Below are 19348 nucleotides of genomic sequence, written 5' to 3'. Positions count from 1 at the left end.
CCGCCCCAGAACAGGAAGTCCTGCCTCCAAATAGGAAGTGCATCCTGAGATCAGGAAAAGCAGCCTTTTTAGCAAGCAGGAATCCCTTCTCAGAAAATCAAGACCTGTCGTAGCGCACAGTCATGCCTCAGAACATGGAGTCCCACCCACCTCAGTACACATTGTAATGTGGCCGGAAGGACAGCAAAGTGAATCCCTCTAGAGGTGGTCCGTTGCCCTGTATTGTATCAGGCTCCAGGAGAATACGGAGTTCCTGTTTTCAAAAGAGAACCAGTGGGTGGGGGATTAGAGAGGGAGAGACAGCGAGACACTCGTTTCCTGCAGGAGAGTTGTTGGGTGGTCTGGACTGAACTCCATTGGATTATAGGATGGCACAGCCTTGCAGAGGCACACTGCACCCACTGTCAAGAGAGGAAACAGAAGAGTATTGAATCACAGAGGAGGAATTCTATATTAGGAAAATATGATGACAAGTGCATGATGCAGTTTACCTGGTGCGAGAGGAGGCGTCACTAGCACTGGCCTCCAGGCAAACCAGGAAACTTGCCAGAGACCAGAAGATGAGTTGCCAACCTCTCTTTTGGAAAGTAGAATCGCAGTCACCAACCAAAAAGGGGTAGACTGAAGCCAGGCACAAAAGCAGGTTCTTAGTCACTAAAGCCTAATCACATGGGAAAACAGGAGCTGTTGCAAAACTGAAGCTGATATAAATACCAAGGTCTGTTCAAGGCAAAAACAAGGGTCAGCACAAGGAATAGGGAGGAGGGAAACCGAGAGAGCTGATAAAGGGAACAACAACAAAGGTGAGGGACCGTAAACACGGGTGTGAACCATAGCATCAAGCGATAGAGTTGAAATAACCGATATTGCCTTACGCGGTCTTTGGCATCCACTAACATTTCATAGGGCTCTTCCCTCTCTGACTCGGAAGTCAACTTGCAGTCCTCAGGAGGAGGAGACATCATGTTTTCGACCTGACCTTGGAAGCTATTTTCTCCATGACTATAGTTGCCACAGCCCTGTTTCTCAAATCCTCAATTTGGTATGTTTCCTGACTCTCTTATGTGGTGTCCTATCTCAAAACCTTACGTGTAGCTGAGATAGGATAGAATGGTTCATGACAAGGTCGAGGAGGGCAGAACAGGCATAGGGATATGAGATGGAATATAGATAAGAGATAGGAATATGAGATATTAGGGAAGTGATAAGAAATATAAGGGAAGGGATGGGAGATATAATTAAAGGGTTATGAGATGTAAAGGAAGGGCTAGGAAGCATAAGGATAGTATATAGAGTGATAGGGACAAGAATTATGAGAATAGGAGATATAGTGATAGTGAACAGAAATAAAGGGATAGCGGAAGGCGATAAGAACAAGGATAGGAGATATGGGGATAGTGATGCTAGATATAGTGATTGGAGGGATAGGAGATATATGGATAGGGAAAGGAGAAAATATGAGATGTAAGGATAGGAGATAATGATAGAATAGGAGATTGGGATATGACAGTGCTTAATTCGTAAAAGAATAAGTTATTTGGGGCCCAAAAATTTGCTCAGATTTCCACAATCGGTGCTATAGAAGGTTTGAGTGCCAAATACCACGACAGTGTAGTCTTGATTCCACCTCATGCCTCTTTAATCCACCAGCAGACACTGCCTGCCTCGTTGGCTCACTTCTGCAGTCATTTTGTTGATCCTGCGTTTTCCATTTGTAGCTGTTTTTCTGCCTTTGTCTTGCTCCTTGTTTACCCTTTTTGTGCTGTTCTCTCGCTAGCTCTGGATCCAAATTTGTTGAGAAAAAATAAGTGCCTGTCCAAAAAATGAGTGCTGGTGGACCCCACATGCAACCATGGGCTCAAATTAAGCACGGAGATAGGATAGGAGATAATGATAGGCTACATAGGAGGTTAAGGCAATAAATATGAGGGACAAATACAATAGGAGATAAGGATAGGAAGTAAGGGTAGGATAAAAGATATTGAGATAGGAAATAAGGAGCGGATAAGAGATCTAGTGATAGGAGATAAGCAAAGGATAGTAGATAAGGAGAAGGTAGGAGTTAACATAGGAGCTAAGGATATTAGATTAGGATAAGAGATAAGAAATGGATAGTATAGGACAGGAGATATGGATAAGATAGGACATTATGATATGAGGCAAGAATAGGATAGGTGATTGGGTGTGACAGTGCCTAATTTGTAAAAGAATAAATACTGGCAACCAAAGTTTTGCTCAGAAGTCCGCAGCTGGTGCTATCGAAGGCTGGTGTGCCAAATACCAAGGTTGTGTATTCTTGATTATTATGTTATTTGGATTTGTAAAGCGCAGCTTATCACCTGAAGGGGATCCAGGCACTAGAGCAGGTGTGTAGGTCGACTGCTGGGTGTTAGTTGAAGAGCCAGGGCTTCAGCTTCTTGCGGAATTCCAGAAGCTATAAGGAGACTCTTATGTGTAGAGGGAGGTCGTTCAAGTTTAGGGTACGAGGTAAGAGAAGGCTGACCTCCTGTTCTGCTTTTGTGGATGCGAGGGGTGTGTGAAAGAGAAAGTGAGGCAGAGTGTAGGTGTCTGGTGGGATGGTAAAACTGGAGGTGGTAGTTGAGGTAAGCTGATCCTATTTTGTGCAGTACCTTGTATGCATAGGTGAGGAGTTTGAATTGGCTGTGCATGTGTATCGCCAGCTAGTGGAGGTCTCTGAGGTGAGGTGTGATGTGGGTGCGCCATTGGAGGTCCAAGATGAGTCTGGTTGTGTCCTTCTGGATGATCTGGAGATGGTGGCTGTGGATTCCGCCATAAAGTGTGTTGCTGTAGTCTAGTCTACATGTGACTGGGGCTTGAGTGGTGGTACACCTGGTGTTCTTGGGGATCCATTTGAAGATTTTTCTGAAGATGCTTAGGATGTAGAAGCAGGAGGAGCTAACTGTGTTCACCTGTGAGGCCATGTTGAGTTTATTGTCTAAGATGATTCCCGGGTTTTGTGTGTGGTTAGTGGGTGACGTTGTTGGGCCAAGCTCTGTTGGCCACCGTGTGGAGTCCCAGGCAGAGTTCTTGTACCCAAAGAACAGCACTTCCGAATTGTACTAGTTGAGTTTCAGGCAGCTGGTTTTATCCATTCTGCTATGCAGTTCATGTATTTGGTGAGGTTGGATCTTATCATGGAGGGCTTGCCTGACATTGAGAGGATGATCTGGGGGCCATCTGTGTAGGAGGTGATGGAGATGCCTTGAGATCAGGTGATGTTGGCGAATGGTGTCATGTACATGTTGAATAGGGTGGGGCTGAGAGATGATCCTGCAGGGGCTCCACAGATCAGGTGGGATCTTATGTGAAAGGAGGGAGTCTGATTTGTGTGTTCCGGCTGTGAGGAAGGAGCATATCCTTTTTAGGGTTGAATCTTGCATGCCTTTTGCATTTAGTCTTTTGATAAGGTGGGAGTGTGACATGGTGTCAAACGCAGCTGAGTGGTCCAGCAGGGTTTTTCCTCGGTCTAGAAGGGTGCAGATCTTATCTGTGGTTGTGAAGAGTGCTGTCTCTGCTCTATGGTTGCTTCGGAAACCGGATTGGGAGTGGTTGAGAATGTTGTGGAGTACCAGTTGGTTGGTGAAGTCCTGTTGCTTGCCTTCTCTATCACCTTAGCTGGGTATGGTTATAGAGAGATGGGGCAGATGTTGCTAAGTTTGATGGGGACTGCTGAGGGTTTTTCGAAGATGGCCGTGGCTGCAGCATGCTTCCAGTCCCCAGGGAACGTTGCGGACTCAATGGAGGATATGATGATGTGAATGAGGAATTTGTTGATCTCAGGTCCTCCTATGCTGTAAATGTAATGTGGGCATGGGTCTGTGGGGGTCCCGGGGTGTACGGTTTTCATGATAGAAAGGTGTCTTCCTCTGTAAATGTTCTACAGTTGTTTAGGTGTCCAAGTGAGGTGTCGATGTGCAGCTTGCTGATGAGTTTGAGAGGTTGTCGCAGAGTTCCTGGGAAAAGGTGATGGAGTTGATTGAGGCTTCTGGGGTGGGGAATTCCATGATGATGCAAAAAAATCTCTTTTCCGTTGTTGAAGCTGGCTTCGATCTGATATGTGAGGGATCTTCTTTTGGCATCTCTCAGGAGGCGGTAGTAGTGGCTGAGGGCGATCATGTAGGTTGTTTTGGCGTTGGCCTCATGGTTGGCTCTCCATTTTGTTTCCAGCTGTTTGTATTATATTTTAGTGTCCCGGAGTTCTTGCGTGTACCAGGAGGCCTGTTTGTTGGTCCTGCAGTGTTTGCGGGTTTCAATGTGTGCCAGAGCATCAGCCCAGTTAGAAATCCACTAGTTGAAGTTGGTGATGTCCTCGGCTAGGTTGTTGGTAATGTTGGGTTCATTAGTTTCAATTGTGATGCGCAAGTCAGTTTTCATTATTCTGTTCAAGTTCCATCTGGGTTGGTTGGTGTTGATGGGAGCTTTGGCTCGTGGCGTGGGGATTTTGAAATTGATGATGTGGTGGTCGGTCGGTCCTTGTGAGCGGTGAGGCAGAGTGCTAGCTAATGCTGTTGCCAGATGCAAAAATTATGCCTAATTTGTGTTCTGCATTGTGTGCGGGGTCTGTGATGAGCTGAGAAAGTCCTTTATGGTGTAAACTCTCAAAGAAGTTGGTAAGGCAGTGGTTGGACGAGTCTTCCAAGTGGAAGTTGAAATTGCTGAGAAGTAGGAAGTCCTTGGAGTTGATGTGGAGCGGGGCAATGAAGTCTGAGATGAGGTTGCTGAAGTTGACTCATTGACTGGGTGGTAAGACAGGATGCCTTTCAAGGAGAGGCTGTAGTTTGTTGGAAGGTTCAAATGCATGTGTTCCACGACAGGGGTGTCCGGGGTCTGTGGCAGATGTGCATTTGAGGGCGTCTTTGTAAATGAAGGCAAGTCTTCCACCTGGTTTGTGGAGACAGTCCTGGCGTACAATTTTGTTTCTTGCTGGGATGACCACAGCGATGCTGGTGATGAGGCAGGGTAAATTCAGGTTTTCGTTAGGAAGAGGAGGTACGGTGTGCTATTGATAAGGAAGTCTCAAATTTTTATACTGTAATTTTTGAGTGAGCAGGTGTTGAGGAGCATGCATGTGAGAATTCACTGAAGGTCAGCTGTTGTGTTTGGTGAGGTGATGTTGTGAGAGGGTGACATATGAGTCGGGTTATGGGGAGTGTGTGATGGCGAGTTGCTGCCAAGTGACATTGCAAGAGAAAAGTCCTACCATGCTGTGGGGCGCAGTGTGGCAGCAGTGGGTGGGCAGTGTCCTGGGTTGAGCAAGGGGAGGGACGCTGCAGATGAGCGGTGGTTGGTGATTTTGGGCTACAGCAGGAAGAGGGAAAAGTCACAAAAGTAAGAAAAAAAGCCACAGACTTATGACAAACATATGAGCATAAAGAACCACAAAATCAATGGACAAGAGTGAGAGATAGAGGCGCATAGGGATATGAGATGGGGAGAGAACACGTGGGAGAGGCAGGAAGAGCGTGTGGAGAGAGGCGGCAGTGGGGAGAGCGAGGCGGGGCCTTGAGGTGCAAGGCCGGGTGCAAAAAGGCCTTAGACAGGTCGGAAGACCAGTCCCGGGTAAGTGAGGCCTAGTGATTCCACCTGATGCCTCTTTAATCCACAACCAGATACTCTCTGTCTTTTTAGCTCTCTTCTGCAAGTTGTCATTCTTGCTTTTTCACTTTGTGTTTTTTTTCTTTCTCTTCCTTCTTTGCATTTGTAGTGGGTTTTTTTCTCTCTTGCTCTTTTTTAAAGTTTGTTGAGGAAAAATAAGTTCTGGTCCACAAAAATGAGTGCAGGTGGTCTCTACCTGCAACCACTGTCTCAAAGCAAGCACTGGGAGAGGATAGGAGATAGGGATAGGAGATAACAATAAGATAGATACGAGATACAGGGATAGGAATGTGAGCTAAAAATGAGATGGGAGTACAAGATAAGAAAGGTTATTAGGATAGAGGTATGGATAGGATAAGAAATATAGGGTTAGGAGATGAGATTAAGATAGTAGATTTGTTTGGATAGTAGATAAGAATAAAATAGTAGATTAGAATAGGAGCTAAGGAAAGGAGATAAAGATAGGATAAGGATAGAATAGGCAATAGTTCAATCAATCAAGATTTGTAGAGCACGGCTCCATCACCTGTGAGGGTCTCAAGGCGCTGGAGGACCTGCTCATGCTTCCCAATGTCCTAATGGTCGAACATCCAGGTCTTGATTTCCTTCCTAGGCTATATAGAGATAATGATGGGATAGGAGATGAGGACAAAGTAGAGGTAATGATAAGATAGGCAATAAGGACATAATAGGAGATAAGGATAGGAGCTACGGATAGGAGATATATTGATAGAGATAGGACATAGAGGGCTACGGATAGGAGATATACGAATAGCCATATGCAATCGGGATAGAATAGGAGGTATAGGGATAGCTTAGGATAGGAAATAAATTTAGGGGACAAGATAGGCGATTAGGATAGAAGTATATGAGATAATGCTGGGCTAAAAGATTAGGTTAGGAGATATATGTATGATAGGAGGTTTGGAGAGCATATGGGATTGACATAGACTAGGACAGAAGATAAGGATAGGATATGTTATAAGGATAGAATAGGAGATCGGGGTAGGAGATAGGATAGGAGTTGGAACAGGATAAGAGAATAGGATATGCGATAGGACTTGAGATCAGGATAGGAGAATGAATGGGGATGGAATGTTTTCCTTGCTGAATCACAGTTTCCATTGTTATCCACAGAGATTCTAAACATTGATACCCTGCACAGATAATTATAATATTCCAAATTCACCACCCCTGCTCTCGGTGCAGTGTTTGCACTTTGTCATTGTCACTTGACGTCATGCCAGGAAACATACTGAGAATGATATGCCATTGACACACAGGATCTTCGCCTATCCAACAGGCTATAGGTTCAACCCCCGGCACGGCAAACATGGTGTGTTACCTGATCAAGGTCGATAAAATGAGCCCCCGGGGGTTGGCATTGACAGGACATATTGATGTGAGCTCCAAGAGACAGTTCAGTTTGCGGTGCGACTTGTGTGCCTTATTTTCTCTTCTTCTGCCGCTGCTGCAGGCGCCTGGACGTGTCGGCCATGCAGGAAGCCGCACAGCTCCTCCTGGGAACGCATGATTTCAGCGCTTTCCGCTCGCCGAGTTCAAACGATGCCTTCATGTCCCCTGTCAAGACACTGGAGCAGGCTGAGGTGGCCCCTGCCTCCGGGCTCATGACACACCACCTCGTGCACAGGTAAGAGCACCTACTAGGGCCCTTAACCTAACACAGGGTTTCTGTGATTGTGTAAAATGAAAAAAATCAAACTTGTACCAGCCAATATTCATTAGCCTCTATTAATTTTTCATTATTCTATTACTGTCCTATCAATGTCTCTTGTTTTCTCCTTCCCTATCATATATTTACTCATTGCGAGTTCCCCCACCTTATCTATCATCAGTGCCTGTGAGCTGGGCAGGTCCAGGCCTCTGTATGTCTGTCCTGACTGATGGTTTCCAAAAATAAGACACATTGGGACGATTCACAAAGCCCTCTTTAAAGATACGTAAATGTGCTCCTGTCCTGTTTGCTCCCACTTTGGAATAAATTCCTGACGTTTTGGGGATTTCCTTGCATCCCCAGTAGTAGTTTCGGAAATCTATGCTGTTGAAGGGGTTTGTGAGGCAGCAGCCTGCGAAATGGCGGTGGTGGCACTAATATATTGCATGCCGCACTCTGTGACAGGCAGGCTCGCGGCTGTGGCGTGAGAAGTCAACTTCAAGAGCAGTCAGGCATTCACCCTTTCATCCATTCACACACTGAAACATCTGCTTAGCCAACCACTCCTCCATCCATGCATTCAGTCATTCCATTTGCCCGCTTGTTCATCCATCCATACAATCAATTGCCCATCTCTCTTAATGTACATTCACGCATTCATCTATCTGTGTGTTTAGTTACTCATGTATCCATTCGTTAATAAATGCACCCAACCATCCACCCGCCCATTGGCTCATCCTCGCTTTCACCTACTTACCCATCACTTCACACACACACACGTCCTCTCACCAATCAGAGGAGAAGCTATTTTATATCTAAAGGAAGCTGGACCTGTTGTGTCTGTCAGTGCTTGTTCTGTTCACCATGGCTGACTGACACCGTAGATGGAGCTGGAATAGCCGGGGTAGGGCTGTGTGGCTACAGCATAGTGTGAGCAGACTGCTTCATTTGATCTAGGCAAGCAGTTCTTGGAGAAGTACTAGATGTGAAGCTTCTTTCCATTCCTCAAAGAGGTACTTATGGGAAAGTGGGGGGAGACAGTAAGAAATACTACAATACAATAGGCATATGAGAGAAGACTCACCAGCGGCGGCTCCTTCACAATGGCGGAGGAGCGTCGCCTTACTGCCTGGCGCAGAGCCAGCAAACGAAAAGTAAATTGATGTTTTAGCATTGTTTAATTTTTCGTTTGCCGGCTCTGAGCCAGCTTGTGTAGGGAGGGGCGGGGCATAGGAGTGGGGAGGAAGAGTGCTTGTGCACTCCCTAAGTACTCATAGGTTTTTGGCCGGCCATCTCAGGCTGACCAAAACACACATGCGCACTTAGGTTTCTCGCAGCCAGGCTGGAGAAACCCCACAGACTCCATGACCTCAGCGGAGCGTCTTTCCTGTCTGCTCAGGCATAATACCCCGCGCTGCTCTGCAGCACGGGGATTGGATGGGAGTCCATCCCATGGGCTGCTGGGACCCAAGAAGAGGAGAGGCGGCAAACGCGACGCTGGAGGCAGCCGGCGGCTAAAGGTTCGTTTTTTGAAACGTATTATTAACACATGACCCCCGCACGCTCCCGCCCCCCCTTTTTTAGTGGCGTCCGCCACTGACTGACTCGCAAGCTCTAAATTGACCAGTCTAGAGAAAAAAACAGGCTACTAAGTAGGCCTGCTGGGCAATGTAGAGATTTCACAGCAGCAGGACCCGCTAGTCAGGAACAAAGTCAGGAACGTGGAGAGGAGGAAAGTTTCTAGACTACAGAAAAAAGTAGGAGCCTCTGAAAACCCAGAGGTGTCCGACTATAGTTAGAAGTGTGTAGGCCTTTTAGGCAGATGAAAACCTTTTAGAGTAGGAAGAGTTCTATAAAAAGCCAGTGAGGCTGGGGCAGAGTCAGAAGCAAATAGAAGTGCGGTGAAATTGAGAGGGGTCAGGTCATCATGGAGCTTTTCAACTGGAGGGTGACCTGAGGCAGAGCTAGGCAAAGGTAGACCCACAGAGAAGTGGGGAGATTACATGACACGATGGAGTGTCTGCGAGGATGGTGTGGTCAGGGAAGAGCCAGACCAGGTTGATTTTGTTAAGTTATGTTGGGTATTTATTTTATATGATGTTTCAGAATAGGGTCGCGGTGAAAGGGGCTGCAACAATCTCCCAGGGGCAGGTGTCCTTCCAGCAGGGGAGTCTTCTGTACGAGGCACCAGACCAGGATGTCACCTGAAGGGAATTCCAGTTCTCTAGTTAGTAATAATTTGGAATTGATACAGTTTCAGCACGCACTGTGCATGGTCAGTGAAAATAAAATAAGAAGAGACACTTAAAAACTACCAACTAAGACCCTGATTGCGAATTTAGATGCTATTTATCTCTCCTGATAAAAAAACGATAAAATGGGGTATGGTATTTATCGGGTGTGATAAATAACATCTATTACGAGCTATTGATGAATAACGTAGATTTTAGTGTTTAATGCTCTATGATTGGGTACATTTTGTATGCTTTTCCCTGTTAAATTTCGGCCAGGTTTGACCTGCTGAAATTTAACGAAGGTTGAGTCATTTAACTCATCCAGTAATTGTCGGATGCATAAGTACTTCAAACTCATATCTGAGGTGGAGGAAGGAGGGAGCACTTCAGATCGGCAGGAGGCGAGGGGAACTGGGGATTGAGATGGGATAGGGATGAAGGCGGCCCCTAGACATATACCAGAGGCCTGGATACGAGAGACGAATTGCTTATGCAGAGAGGGGGTGAGCAACTGCAACTGAACTCCTGGGACGGGGGGGCACATCGGGGGTGAAACGGGGGACAGGGGCGCACTGACACAGGGGTGGGGGGGGGGGACGAGTTGGGAATGGGAGGGGTGATGTTCTTGCTGCACGCGGGGAACCGTGATGTAATGCACAGTTATTGTTGATTTGGAAACTAATAAAAATGTTTCAACAAAAAAAAAAGTACTTCAAACTCATAATTCCGACCCATGCGTAATTTACACGCGGTTGAAATACACTGACCACATCGTAATCAGGCTCTGAAGTCCTAAGCTCAACAAGACAACAACAACAGATTCTAAGATGCAACCAGAATACTGTGCAGAGGCTGTTTAGTAATTACCCAAACCCCCTGCCAAAAACTGAATACAATCAAAATAAGCATCGGCAAGATCAAGTAGGGGTTGTTGAGTCCGCTGCCATGGAAACAAAAGAGAAGAGGGATTGCTGTCCATATACAATGCGTGGTATTTGAGGTCATTTATGATTCTTCAGTGTAGTTTTGAGAAGTAAAATAATCTCCCGCCTAGGAAGAGGAAAGATATACTGAACAATCAACAAGGTGAGGTGAGTGAGAAAGACTCTGGATTAGTGAAAGGCCAATGTATTTATATTGTAAAGAATTGGCAACAATAGGCCTCGCAGGCAGTTGCGCGGTCAAGCCAGTAACAGGCGGAATTCCTACCCTTGCTGTCTGCTAGTGTGGTTAAGATTGAGTTTGTGGTGTGGGAGTCTGTTCCACGGAATGACTACACATCCAACCTTACAATTAAGCTGTGTGGTCCCTGGGCCTCAGCATACGTGATTTATACATTTGCAAAATGTAAACATGCTCGGGCATTTCTTGACTGTTAACACCTGATGTGTAGTGGCTGTGCGGCGCTACAGCACCCTGGGGCGTGGATGCCTCTCGCCACGGCACACAGCCTTACATCTCTGTGTTTTGCTTTATAGGATGACCCTGAAATAAATTGTGTTCGCCTTAACCACGGCCTGCACGCATGAGCTGCTCGTGCAATAACCTTTCTTCTGTACACGGTTCTGAGAGATTACTGGGGGCGCCAGTCATGACAAATGTCATATATTTCTCGTCCTCCGCCTTATTCGTGAAAGCCCCCGTCTGCCTGCTGCTCAGCCTCGCCATCCATCAGCTCTGCTTCGGAGTCACGTGCACCGTTCCGCGGCGGACGGACCGACCGGTGGGAAGCTGGTGGGTTTCTCAGGTGGGAGGCCAATAAGATAATAATATGGGACGATGTGGCCTAACGGCTAGGGCTGGTGAGCTCGAAGCTGCGGATCCGGGTTCGAGTCTCGGCAGGGACGCTCAACATCCTGTGATTCTGGGCAAATCACTTATTCTCCTCGTGCCTAATAAAACAATTAATCTAACCGTCTCTAACGTAACTAGTGCTCATGTAAGCCTCTGTGATACCTTCGGGTCTAGTAAATTGTGTTATATAAGACTTCCCCCTAAATAAAGATGTGATGGGTTTTCGCAGTGATGTGATTACTTCCTGGTTACCTCAGTGAGCGAGTGAGTGGGTGGCAGCGCTATAAGGCTCCTATCAACCCCCGGTTCGCTTCGAGCCTGCCTTGCAGACGCGTCTTCAGCGTTTTCCTGGCGCTCGAGCGTGGGTGAGCGCCTCGATACTGTGATCCCATGAGAACAGATTGACGGGACGCACCTTCCTGGCAGATACCTCACTCATTTAAATAATACAGCAGCAGTGCATAACGCCGCCATTGCAGCCCGTGCACCCCCAACCACTCCTTCCGTTAGGAGCGGGCCATAAACCGAGCATCACTAAAGCCTTCCCTGGTGTCTGTCCAAACCTGGACTTAAAACAGAAACGACACCGAGAAATCAAGCATCGGCGAAGGACCGGGAGGAGGATTTGAAGTAATGATACTTCTGGAAAGTAATGAGGGAAGTACATTCAAAACAATCAGTTTCATCATATTCATTCAGAGTGGACTGAGGAGATACACAAGAGAACGGTTGTTGTGATATGTCTGTAGGGTCCTATCTCTTACTATGGAGTGATGTCATAGGTTCTGGTCATCTCATGCTCCCAGGCTGAGGCTTAGGGACTTGGTATGATGTCATTGAACATGTGTAGGTAATGTAAGTATGTTGAATTTAGGAGCTTGGTGTGGTGTCATATGATCTGTTTGTGTCATGTTAGTATGTTGAGTTTGGGGACTTGGTGTGATGTCAGAGAATCTGTTTATGTTATGTGTGTTGAGGTTCGGGGCATGTGACAAATGACTCAGACCAGCACTTGGAAGGTTCATTTCTCAAACTCTGTAAAGATTCAACAACTGACGTTTCCTAATCTTTAGTGACGATGGGTGATGTAGTGTCTGCTACATTTTTGTAACAGGCTTTTTAAAGCCGCATGCAGGGTTGGGGCACTGCCACTGACTTAAAAAAGGTGACACATAGAAGCTCCAGGGGGACTTGGAGGGAGATGTGGGCCCACAGGAGGAGGAAGACTGGACCCAGGCCCTGGCTGCTCCACGAGGGGCGGCCATAGCCATAGGACTCCGCCTCATTCAGTTCAAATACTTACACAGGGTTTATTTTACACAAGTGCGTCTGTGGAGGGCGGGGCTGATAGCCTCTCCTATGTGTCTTAGGACCAACCACCCTGCCCCGAGAGCTTGGTAGTCCAAGCCTCTACGTCGTAGGACGTGTCTCCTTCCACGCCCCTGGACAGGGAATCCAAGAGGCTGGATAGTTGGGGGCAAGAACATTTTTCTTCCCCCAGCCTTGCATTTTGGTCAGTGAACATCGAATGCCTATTGGGTGGGTACTCCCACTCCCTTGGGAAACGGTTATGCATGTGCTGCTACCAGTCCCACAGGAGGCCCGGGCCATCCTTTCCCAGTTGGTATCAGACGGGATAGATGCGGCATAGTTCGCCATTCGTTGTGGGCTTGACATGACCAACTCGCTGGGCAGACTGATGTCATCAATGGTGGCTATTTGACGCCACGCCTGGCTGAGAACTTCTGGCTTGTCTGGGGATGTCCAGGCTTCCCTTACGGACATGCCCTTTGATGGCACCCGTCTCTTCGGAGACAAAACAGACATGGGCCTGGAGCACTTTAAGGACTGATGGGTTACGGCCAAGTCCTTGGGCCTCTCAGTGGCCACATGTCCCCCATCTCCTTTTCACCCCTTTCGTGATTACAGAAGTGGCTTTCAGCTGGGCAAGCCATACCCCAGTCACAAGACCGTGCAAGTTCGGACCCTGTTGGTCAAGTGGCCAGAGGTCGGGTTAGTGCAACACCCCCACTGCACCTTCAGCCTCCAAACCCTCCACGTCCTACCCTTAAAAATCATGGGTGGCCAGTTGGTGGCAGGATCAGCCATAACCTCCACCACGATACCAAAGGTGATGATGGCAAAACATCACTTCAGACAATTCAGTTCTTCAGCTAGTCCAAAGGGGCTACTCCCTCCCCTTCAAGACTCCCGTTCCCTCCATGCCTCCAACTTACGATCGTCTGACTGAGGATCACCTGACTTTGCTTCAGGAGGAAGTCATGACTCTCTTGGCCAAGGGAGCCATAGGGGGTTTCCCGTGTCAGAAGTATGCTGTGGTTGTTATTTTTGCTGCTTTCTGGTCCTGAAAAAGGACAAGGGCCTTCGTTCTCTCCTGGATCTACGAGCCCTCAACTACTTCCTCAAAAAGGAAAAGTTCAAAATGCTCACTATGGCTCAGGTCTTGTTTGCCCTGGACCCAGGAGACTGGATGGTAGCATTGGACTTGCAGGAGACTTATTTTCACTTTCCCTTCCTGCCTGCCCATCGACGATATCTGCGGTTTATCGTAGGCCACTAGCACTTTCATTTCACCATGCTCCCCTTTAGCCCTACCAGCGCCCTTTGGGTGTTCTCCAAGGTGATGCCGTTGGTCGCTGCCCACCTGCGCAGATCCGGGGTGTCAGTCTTCACCTATATTGACGACTGACTGCTGAAGGCGGGCTCGCTCCAGGCTGTCGTTCCCACCTCCAGACTACGGCGAACCTCCTGCATTCGCTGGGGTTCACTATCAACATGCTGGAGTCACAGCTGGGGTTCACTATCAACATGCTGGAGTCACACCTGACTCTCTCTCAGACACCCCAGTTCATCAGAACTGTGCAGTTTTGGGCTTATCCTCCCGAATGACAAGCCCAGGATATTTAGTCTATGATACCGATGTTTTAGCCGCTAGCCTGGATTTCGGTGAGAATAACTCTGAGGCTACTGGGCCTCATGGCCTCCTGCATCCTGCTTGTGACACAGGCCAGATGGCATATGCTGGCTCTGAAGTGGGACCTGAAGTTCCAGTGGGTGCAGCATCAGGGGAATCTCTCCAACATGGTCCAGATCTTGGAGGGAACTGCACAGGATATGCAGTCGTGGTTGACCAACCGCGATTGGGTCAGAGGCAGACTCCTCTCTATTCCCCAACCAGATCACACAGTAGTTACAGATGTGTCGCTCCTGGGATGGGGCGGCTTTCTGGGATAGGTGGAGATCAGAGGACTCTGGTCTCTGGCAGAATCCGGACTCCACATCAACTTGCTGAAGCTCTGAGAGATTTGCTTGGTGTTGAAAGCCTTTCTTCCTTCAATCAAGTGAAAGCTGGTTCAAGTGTTCACAGAGAACACCCCCGCCATGTGGCACTGCAACAAACAGGGCGGGGTGGAGTCGGGGACTTTTTGCCAAGAGGTCCAGCATCTCTCGACAGGGCTGGAACACCAGGGCATATCCCTGGTGGTTCAACACCTGGCAGGTTCTCTAAGCGCCAGGGCAGACTATCTCAGCCTTTTATGCCTAGTGAATCATGAATGGCATCTTCATCTGGAGGTGGATCAAGGTCTCTTTCAGCAGTGGGGAGAGCCTTGGTTAGATCTGTTTGCCTCTGCAGAGAACATGCAATGTCAGCAGTTTTGCGTGTTGGAGTTTCTAAGGCGGCTCTCGCTCAGATACGCTTTTTGTCTCAAATGGAGCTCAGGCCTCCTATACGCCTTTCCCCCCATACCACTCCTGCCCAGATCATTCAAGAAGATCAGGAGTGATGGGGCCCAAGTCATTTGTATGGCTCCTGACTGGGCACAGAGAGTCTGGTATACTGAGCTTCTCCAATTGAGCATCGATTCTCCAATTAGGCTGTCCCTTCAGAGGATGTTCTTTTGCAGCAGCAGGGGATTGTCCTCCACCTGAACCTGTCAACTCTACGCCTTCTTGCATGGAGATTGAGTGGCAGCAGTTGATAGCATTCGACCATCCTCCCGAAGTCTGTAATGATATTTTGTCAGCCAGGCGTCCCTCTAACAAGCCTGTGTGCAACTGCTGGAAGCACATATATGTAAAATATTATACAGCAAGATCTATTGTTCCTCTTTCTCCTTCCCTCTCTAAAATCTTACTTTATATTTTGACTCTTTCCCAGCAGGGCTCTGCTATGGGTGCTCTCAAAGGGTACGTTTCAGCCCTGTCTGCCTTTTTGAGGCTGCCAGACCAACCTTCTTTATCTAAATCCCCTATTGTAAATAGTTTCTCTAGGGGCTTGTACATATGTTTTCCCCTACCCCTTTCACCATGCCTCAGTTGGTGCTTCGTACTAAGGTCTCTTTCGTATTAAAAGTGATAACATCATTCCACGTCTGGCAACCTGTCACCTGCCCACTTTTTGTGCTCCTCTTCATCCCTCTAAAGAAGAGGAGCGACTCCACCATCTGGACCCCAAAAAAGCGACTGACTGCACCAAAGGGTTCCGGGTGGACGACCAACTCTTCGTGGGATACGTGGGAACGAAGAAGTGTTGTGCGATGCAGAAAAGAACGATCTCTCAATGGGTCGTCCTTTGCATCAAAATCTGTTATGCTCTGCCCAAAAGCAGCCTCCTGACGGCTTCAATTCCACCCAAGTTAAGGCTGCTACCCAGGCCTTGCAATGTGGAGTCCCAGTCCTTGACATTTGTCAGGCAGCAATGGGGGTATCACCTCAAATGTTCACCAATCACCACTGCCTGGACAGTCAAGTCTGGCCACTTTGTTCTGCAGGACTTCCTGGTTTAAACTTGTCAGCAGTACCTCCTCTGGGGATGGTATTGCTTGGGTATCTGTTCAAAAGTAAGGAATCTGTGACTAGATGTTTCTATCATATGGACAAGTTACTTACCTTTGGTAATGCCTTATCTGGTAAAGACATGATCTAGCTGCAGATTCCTTACCGACCCACCCATCCTCCCTGCACTGCGGACACGTTTTTAACGTTAGGGCTGTTCCCTTTCAGGGCCCTAGTTCAGAAACACACCAGTGTCAGTGCACTTCATAGCTCCACGCTCCTAGCAAGGAAAGTTGTGAAAATTAACTGGCATCAGCGCGTTGAGGTGGCGTGTATATAGGTTAGGCGGACGTCACAACGGCGAAGACGATGACATTGTCACTCTGAGCCGACTGACGCTACCTACTGACGTGCCAGGGTATTGCTCGCAGAAAAATCTTCAGGATCCAGCCTGACGCCTGGGAAATTCAAAGGTAAGAAATCTGCAGCTAGACCATCTCTCTGCCAGAGGAGGCGTTACCGAAGGTAAGTAACTTGTCCACCAGGTGAAAGAAAAGAGGGGACGGGTGAGGGGAGGGCCTAGACAATCTATCTAACAATAAATGCATACTGAAAGGCTGAAATCATAACACAATGCCAACAAACCAATGACCTGCTAGGGAACAAAACCAATTAAAGCTTGTTTACACTGCATACAAGGAGTAGTTCTTACATTTCTTTGAGACTAAAGGTCTTAATTTTTCAAAACTCTTTTTAGAGTTTGTACTAATTTGCTTATTCAATGATGATGCAGGAGGTGGTGTTGCGTGACCTTAAACACTAATGGTGTAATGGAAAGTGAAATAAACAAAAATTGAAATCACCAAGAATTGGCACAGCACAAAGTGACATTACATGAAGGGATGTGAAATGCCGCAGATTTATGTAAACGTGTTAACATTAGATAAGAGATACAGATTACCCTAAACGATACATATGTGCCTATAAATATGGGATATATATCTCCCCAACGGGAGAAAAAAATGAAAAATCACATTAGGCAGAACAAGCACTACTGAGTGCAAGCAGTATTAAACAGCACCAAGTCCAGGCAGTAATACCCAGTAGTGCTTTCTCACTGAAACAAACACTATTAGTCTCACATAGCAGTCAGCTATATTTGCCTCAGAGTATATATCCTAATTTCTCCCTGAACGTAATGAGTAGCATTGCCCTGTAGCAGTAACAAGTACCATTGTTCCCATAAATCACTGGCGGCATTGGTACAAGGCAGTATCAACAGCACTTGCCCAGAGAGTAGCTAGCAACATTGCTCCAAACTTTATGAACAGCATAGGACCCATGCGTTCATCAAGTACACTGATCCTCTACACCTTGAGCAGCACTGGCGCAAGCCTGGCCCGATTGTCAACTGTGTCTCACCTCGAAGTGTGTCTCACATGGAGTGTGCATGTTCAGGTTTCTTTTATGAGTCATTGAAACTAAATAGGGCAACAGCATTTACAAAGCAGGCTGAGCCACGCATCCCATTTCTCCACAAGGGCAACCGTGCTTGCCTGAACCACGCAGACAGTTAGCAGTCCAGTGTTCAGATGGGCGGAGAGAAGAAGAGGAAACGTCGGAACAGGAAGCTCCGGACTCAGACAGGTAAGTGGGACAGGGGCTGGGTTTGTGGGGGGGGGGGGTAGTTTTTAAGGGTGGGGTCGGCTTTAGGGCTCAGGTGGGGGAGAGGGTTGTGGTTGTTTTAAAGGCTGGGTTCTTAGGGGGTGGGGTTGGCTTTAGGGCTAAGGGCGGGGTCGGGGTAGCTAATTTAATGGGGGCAGGGTTTTAGTCCTCAGGGCAGTGGAAGGGGTAGGGGTCGTTTTAAGGACAGCGCAGGAGTACGTTTTAGGGCTTAGCGCGGGGGGGGCTGGGGTCGTTTTTGATAGGGGGCAGGGTTTTAGACCAGGGCGGAGAGAGGGCAAGGGGTGGTTTTATGGGCGGGTGGGGTAGGTTTTAGGTCACAGGACAGGGAAGCGAGGTAGGGGTAATAAGATTTTCGGGCTTAGGGCTAGGGGAGGGGGGTCAGGGTAGTGGTAATCCTTACCACGCATTTCCCTTTACCAATCATGCCTTCACCGTGAAATTGCATGGTAAAGGCATGCCTGGTACAGGAATGCGTGGTTTAGACGCATTTGTGGTTGGGACGGTGTTGTAGAAACATGCGTGCTTCTGTCATACAACCAACTAAATAATATACTATTCTCACTGCCCTGATACACTTGAGCACTGTGCCCACAGTGGAGGACTTGCACATCTGTGGAACAGGGAATAAGAGATCAATGGAACAGTGAATAAGATGACAAGCAGAAGGCCTCGGTTTTTCTGTGATCTAGCTTAATTCACTATAGAGAGGTTCAGAAAACATGTTGCCCTTTAGCCATCGCTGCCTTTCCTTTTGGCCACCTTTTTTCTAGAAGCTTCTTTTCATCCATTTTTACTTAGATGTATCCTTCCGCTTCTCCTACCCTAGCTGCCGTCTTAGCTAAGTCTCTTGAATAATCAGGATGGGTATGTTTTTCAATGGGTTAACGTGAAATACAGTAGCGATCCTTGCTTTTTGGCTTATCTCAAGGGAAGTGCCCTCGAGCTGAACCTCCCAGACACCCATGTGGCCCTTCTCCATCAATGCACAGGTACTCACTGTATCTATGTCTGTGCTATATAGTCTAATCTAGACAAGTGGCAATGGGGCTATTTCCTAGGTTGTGGAATTCTACTAGGACAGATTTGAGAGTTCTTACACTCCCCTAAAGCCAAACATTGTGTGAGATTGCTTAGTGTTGGTGAAGCTGTTGAATGGACATCTGCAGGGATTGAAAGGTAACTCACATTGGATGGAGCTGACATCCTCATTACAGCCACATCTCCATCTATTCTACAAAGGAAGGAAAATATCAAACACCCATTCTAACCTTTATCAATGGCTTCTTGGCTGAGTGCTTGGATACCATCGCTAGACTAGGAGATGGGCCCCCAGGCACAACAGCTGCAGCCACTCCTGCAATAGCCAATTTGGATGGAAAAGGGCCTGTTCTGCCAGTGATGTAACTACAATACAAAGTGTGTAGCATGTTGTACCTTTGACTTAAGGACTGGAGAGTAGACCCATATCCTTATTTCTCCTATGAGATCTAATCTTCCATGACCATCACTCCGAAGGCAGAAACCATAAGCAGTGCCCCCCAAATCA

At 47.5% G+C, this 19348-nt stretch overlaps 1 protein-coding gene across 3 annotated transcripts in view; it reads left to right on the top strand.

The window, feature by feature from the left end:
* Positions 1-19348, top strand: part of PUSL1 (pseudouridine synthase like 1) — a 468348-nt gene that overhangs the window by 316945 nt on the left and 132055 nt on the right. For all 3 annotated transcript variants that reach the window (XM_085609617.1, XM_085609615.1, XM_085609616.1), the window contains one exon: positions 7094-7267. In XM_085609617.1, the coding sequence (XP_085465743.1) occupies positions 7094-7267 (174 nt within the window). The remainder of the gene's footprint in view (positions 1-7093; positions 7268-19348) is intronic.

This window comes from Triturus cristatus, chromosome 1_2 (assembly GCF_964204655.1).
Source record: "Triturus cristatus chromosome 1_2, aTriCri1.1, whole genome shotgun sequence".
In the NCBI taxonomy this organism is placed as follows: Eukaryota; Metazoa; Chordata; class Amphibia; order Caudata; family Salamandridae; genus Triturus; species Triturus cristatus.
The sequence above is the reverse complement of the archived record's forward strand: the minus strand, read 5'-3'. Positions and strand labels throughout refer to the sequence as shown.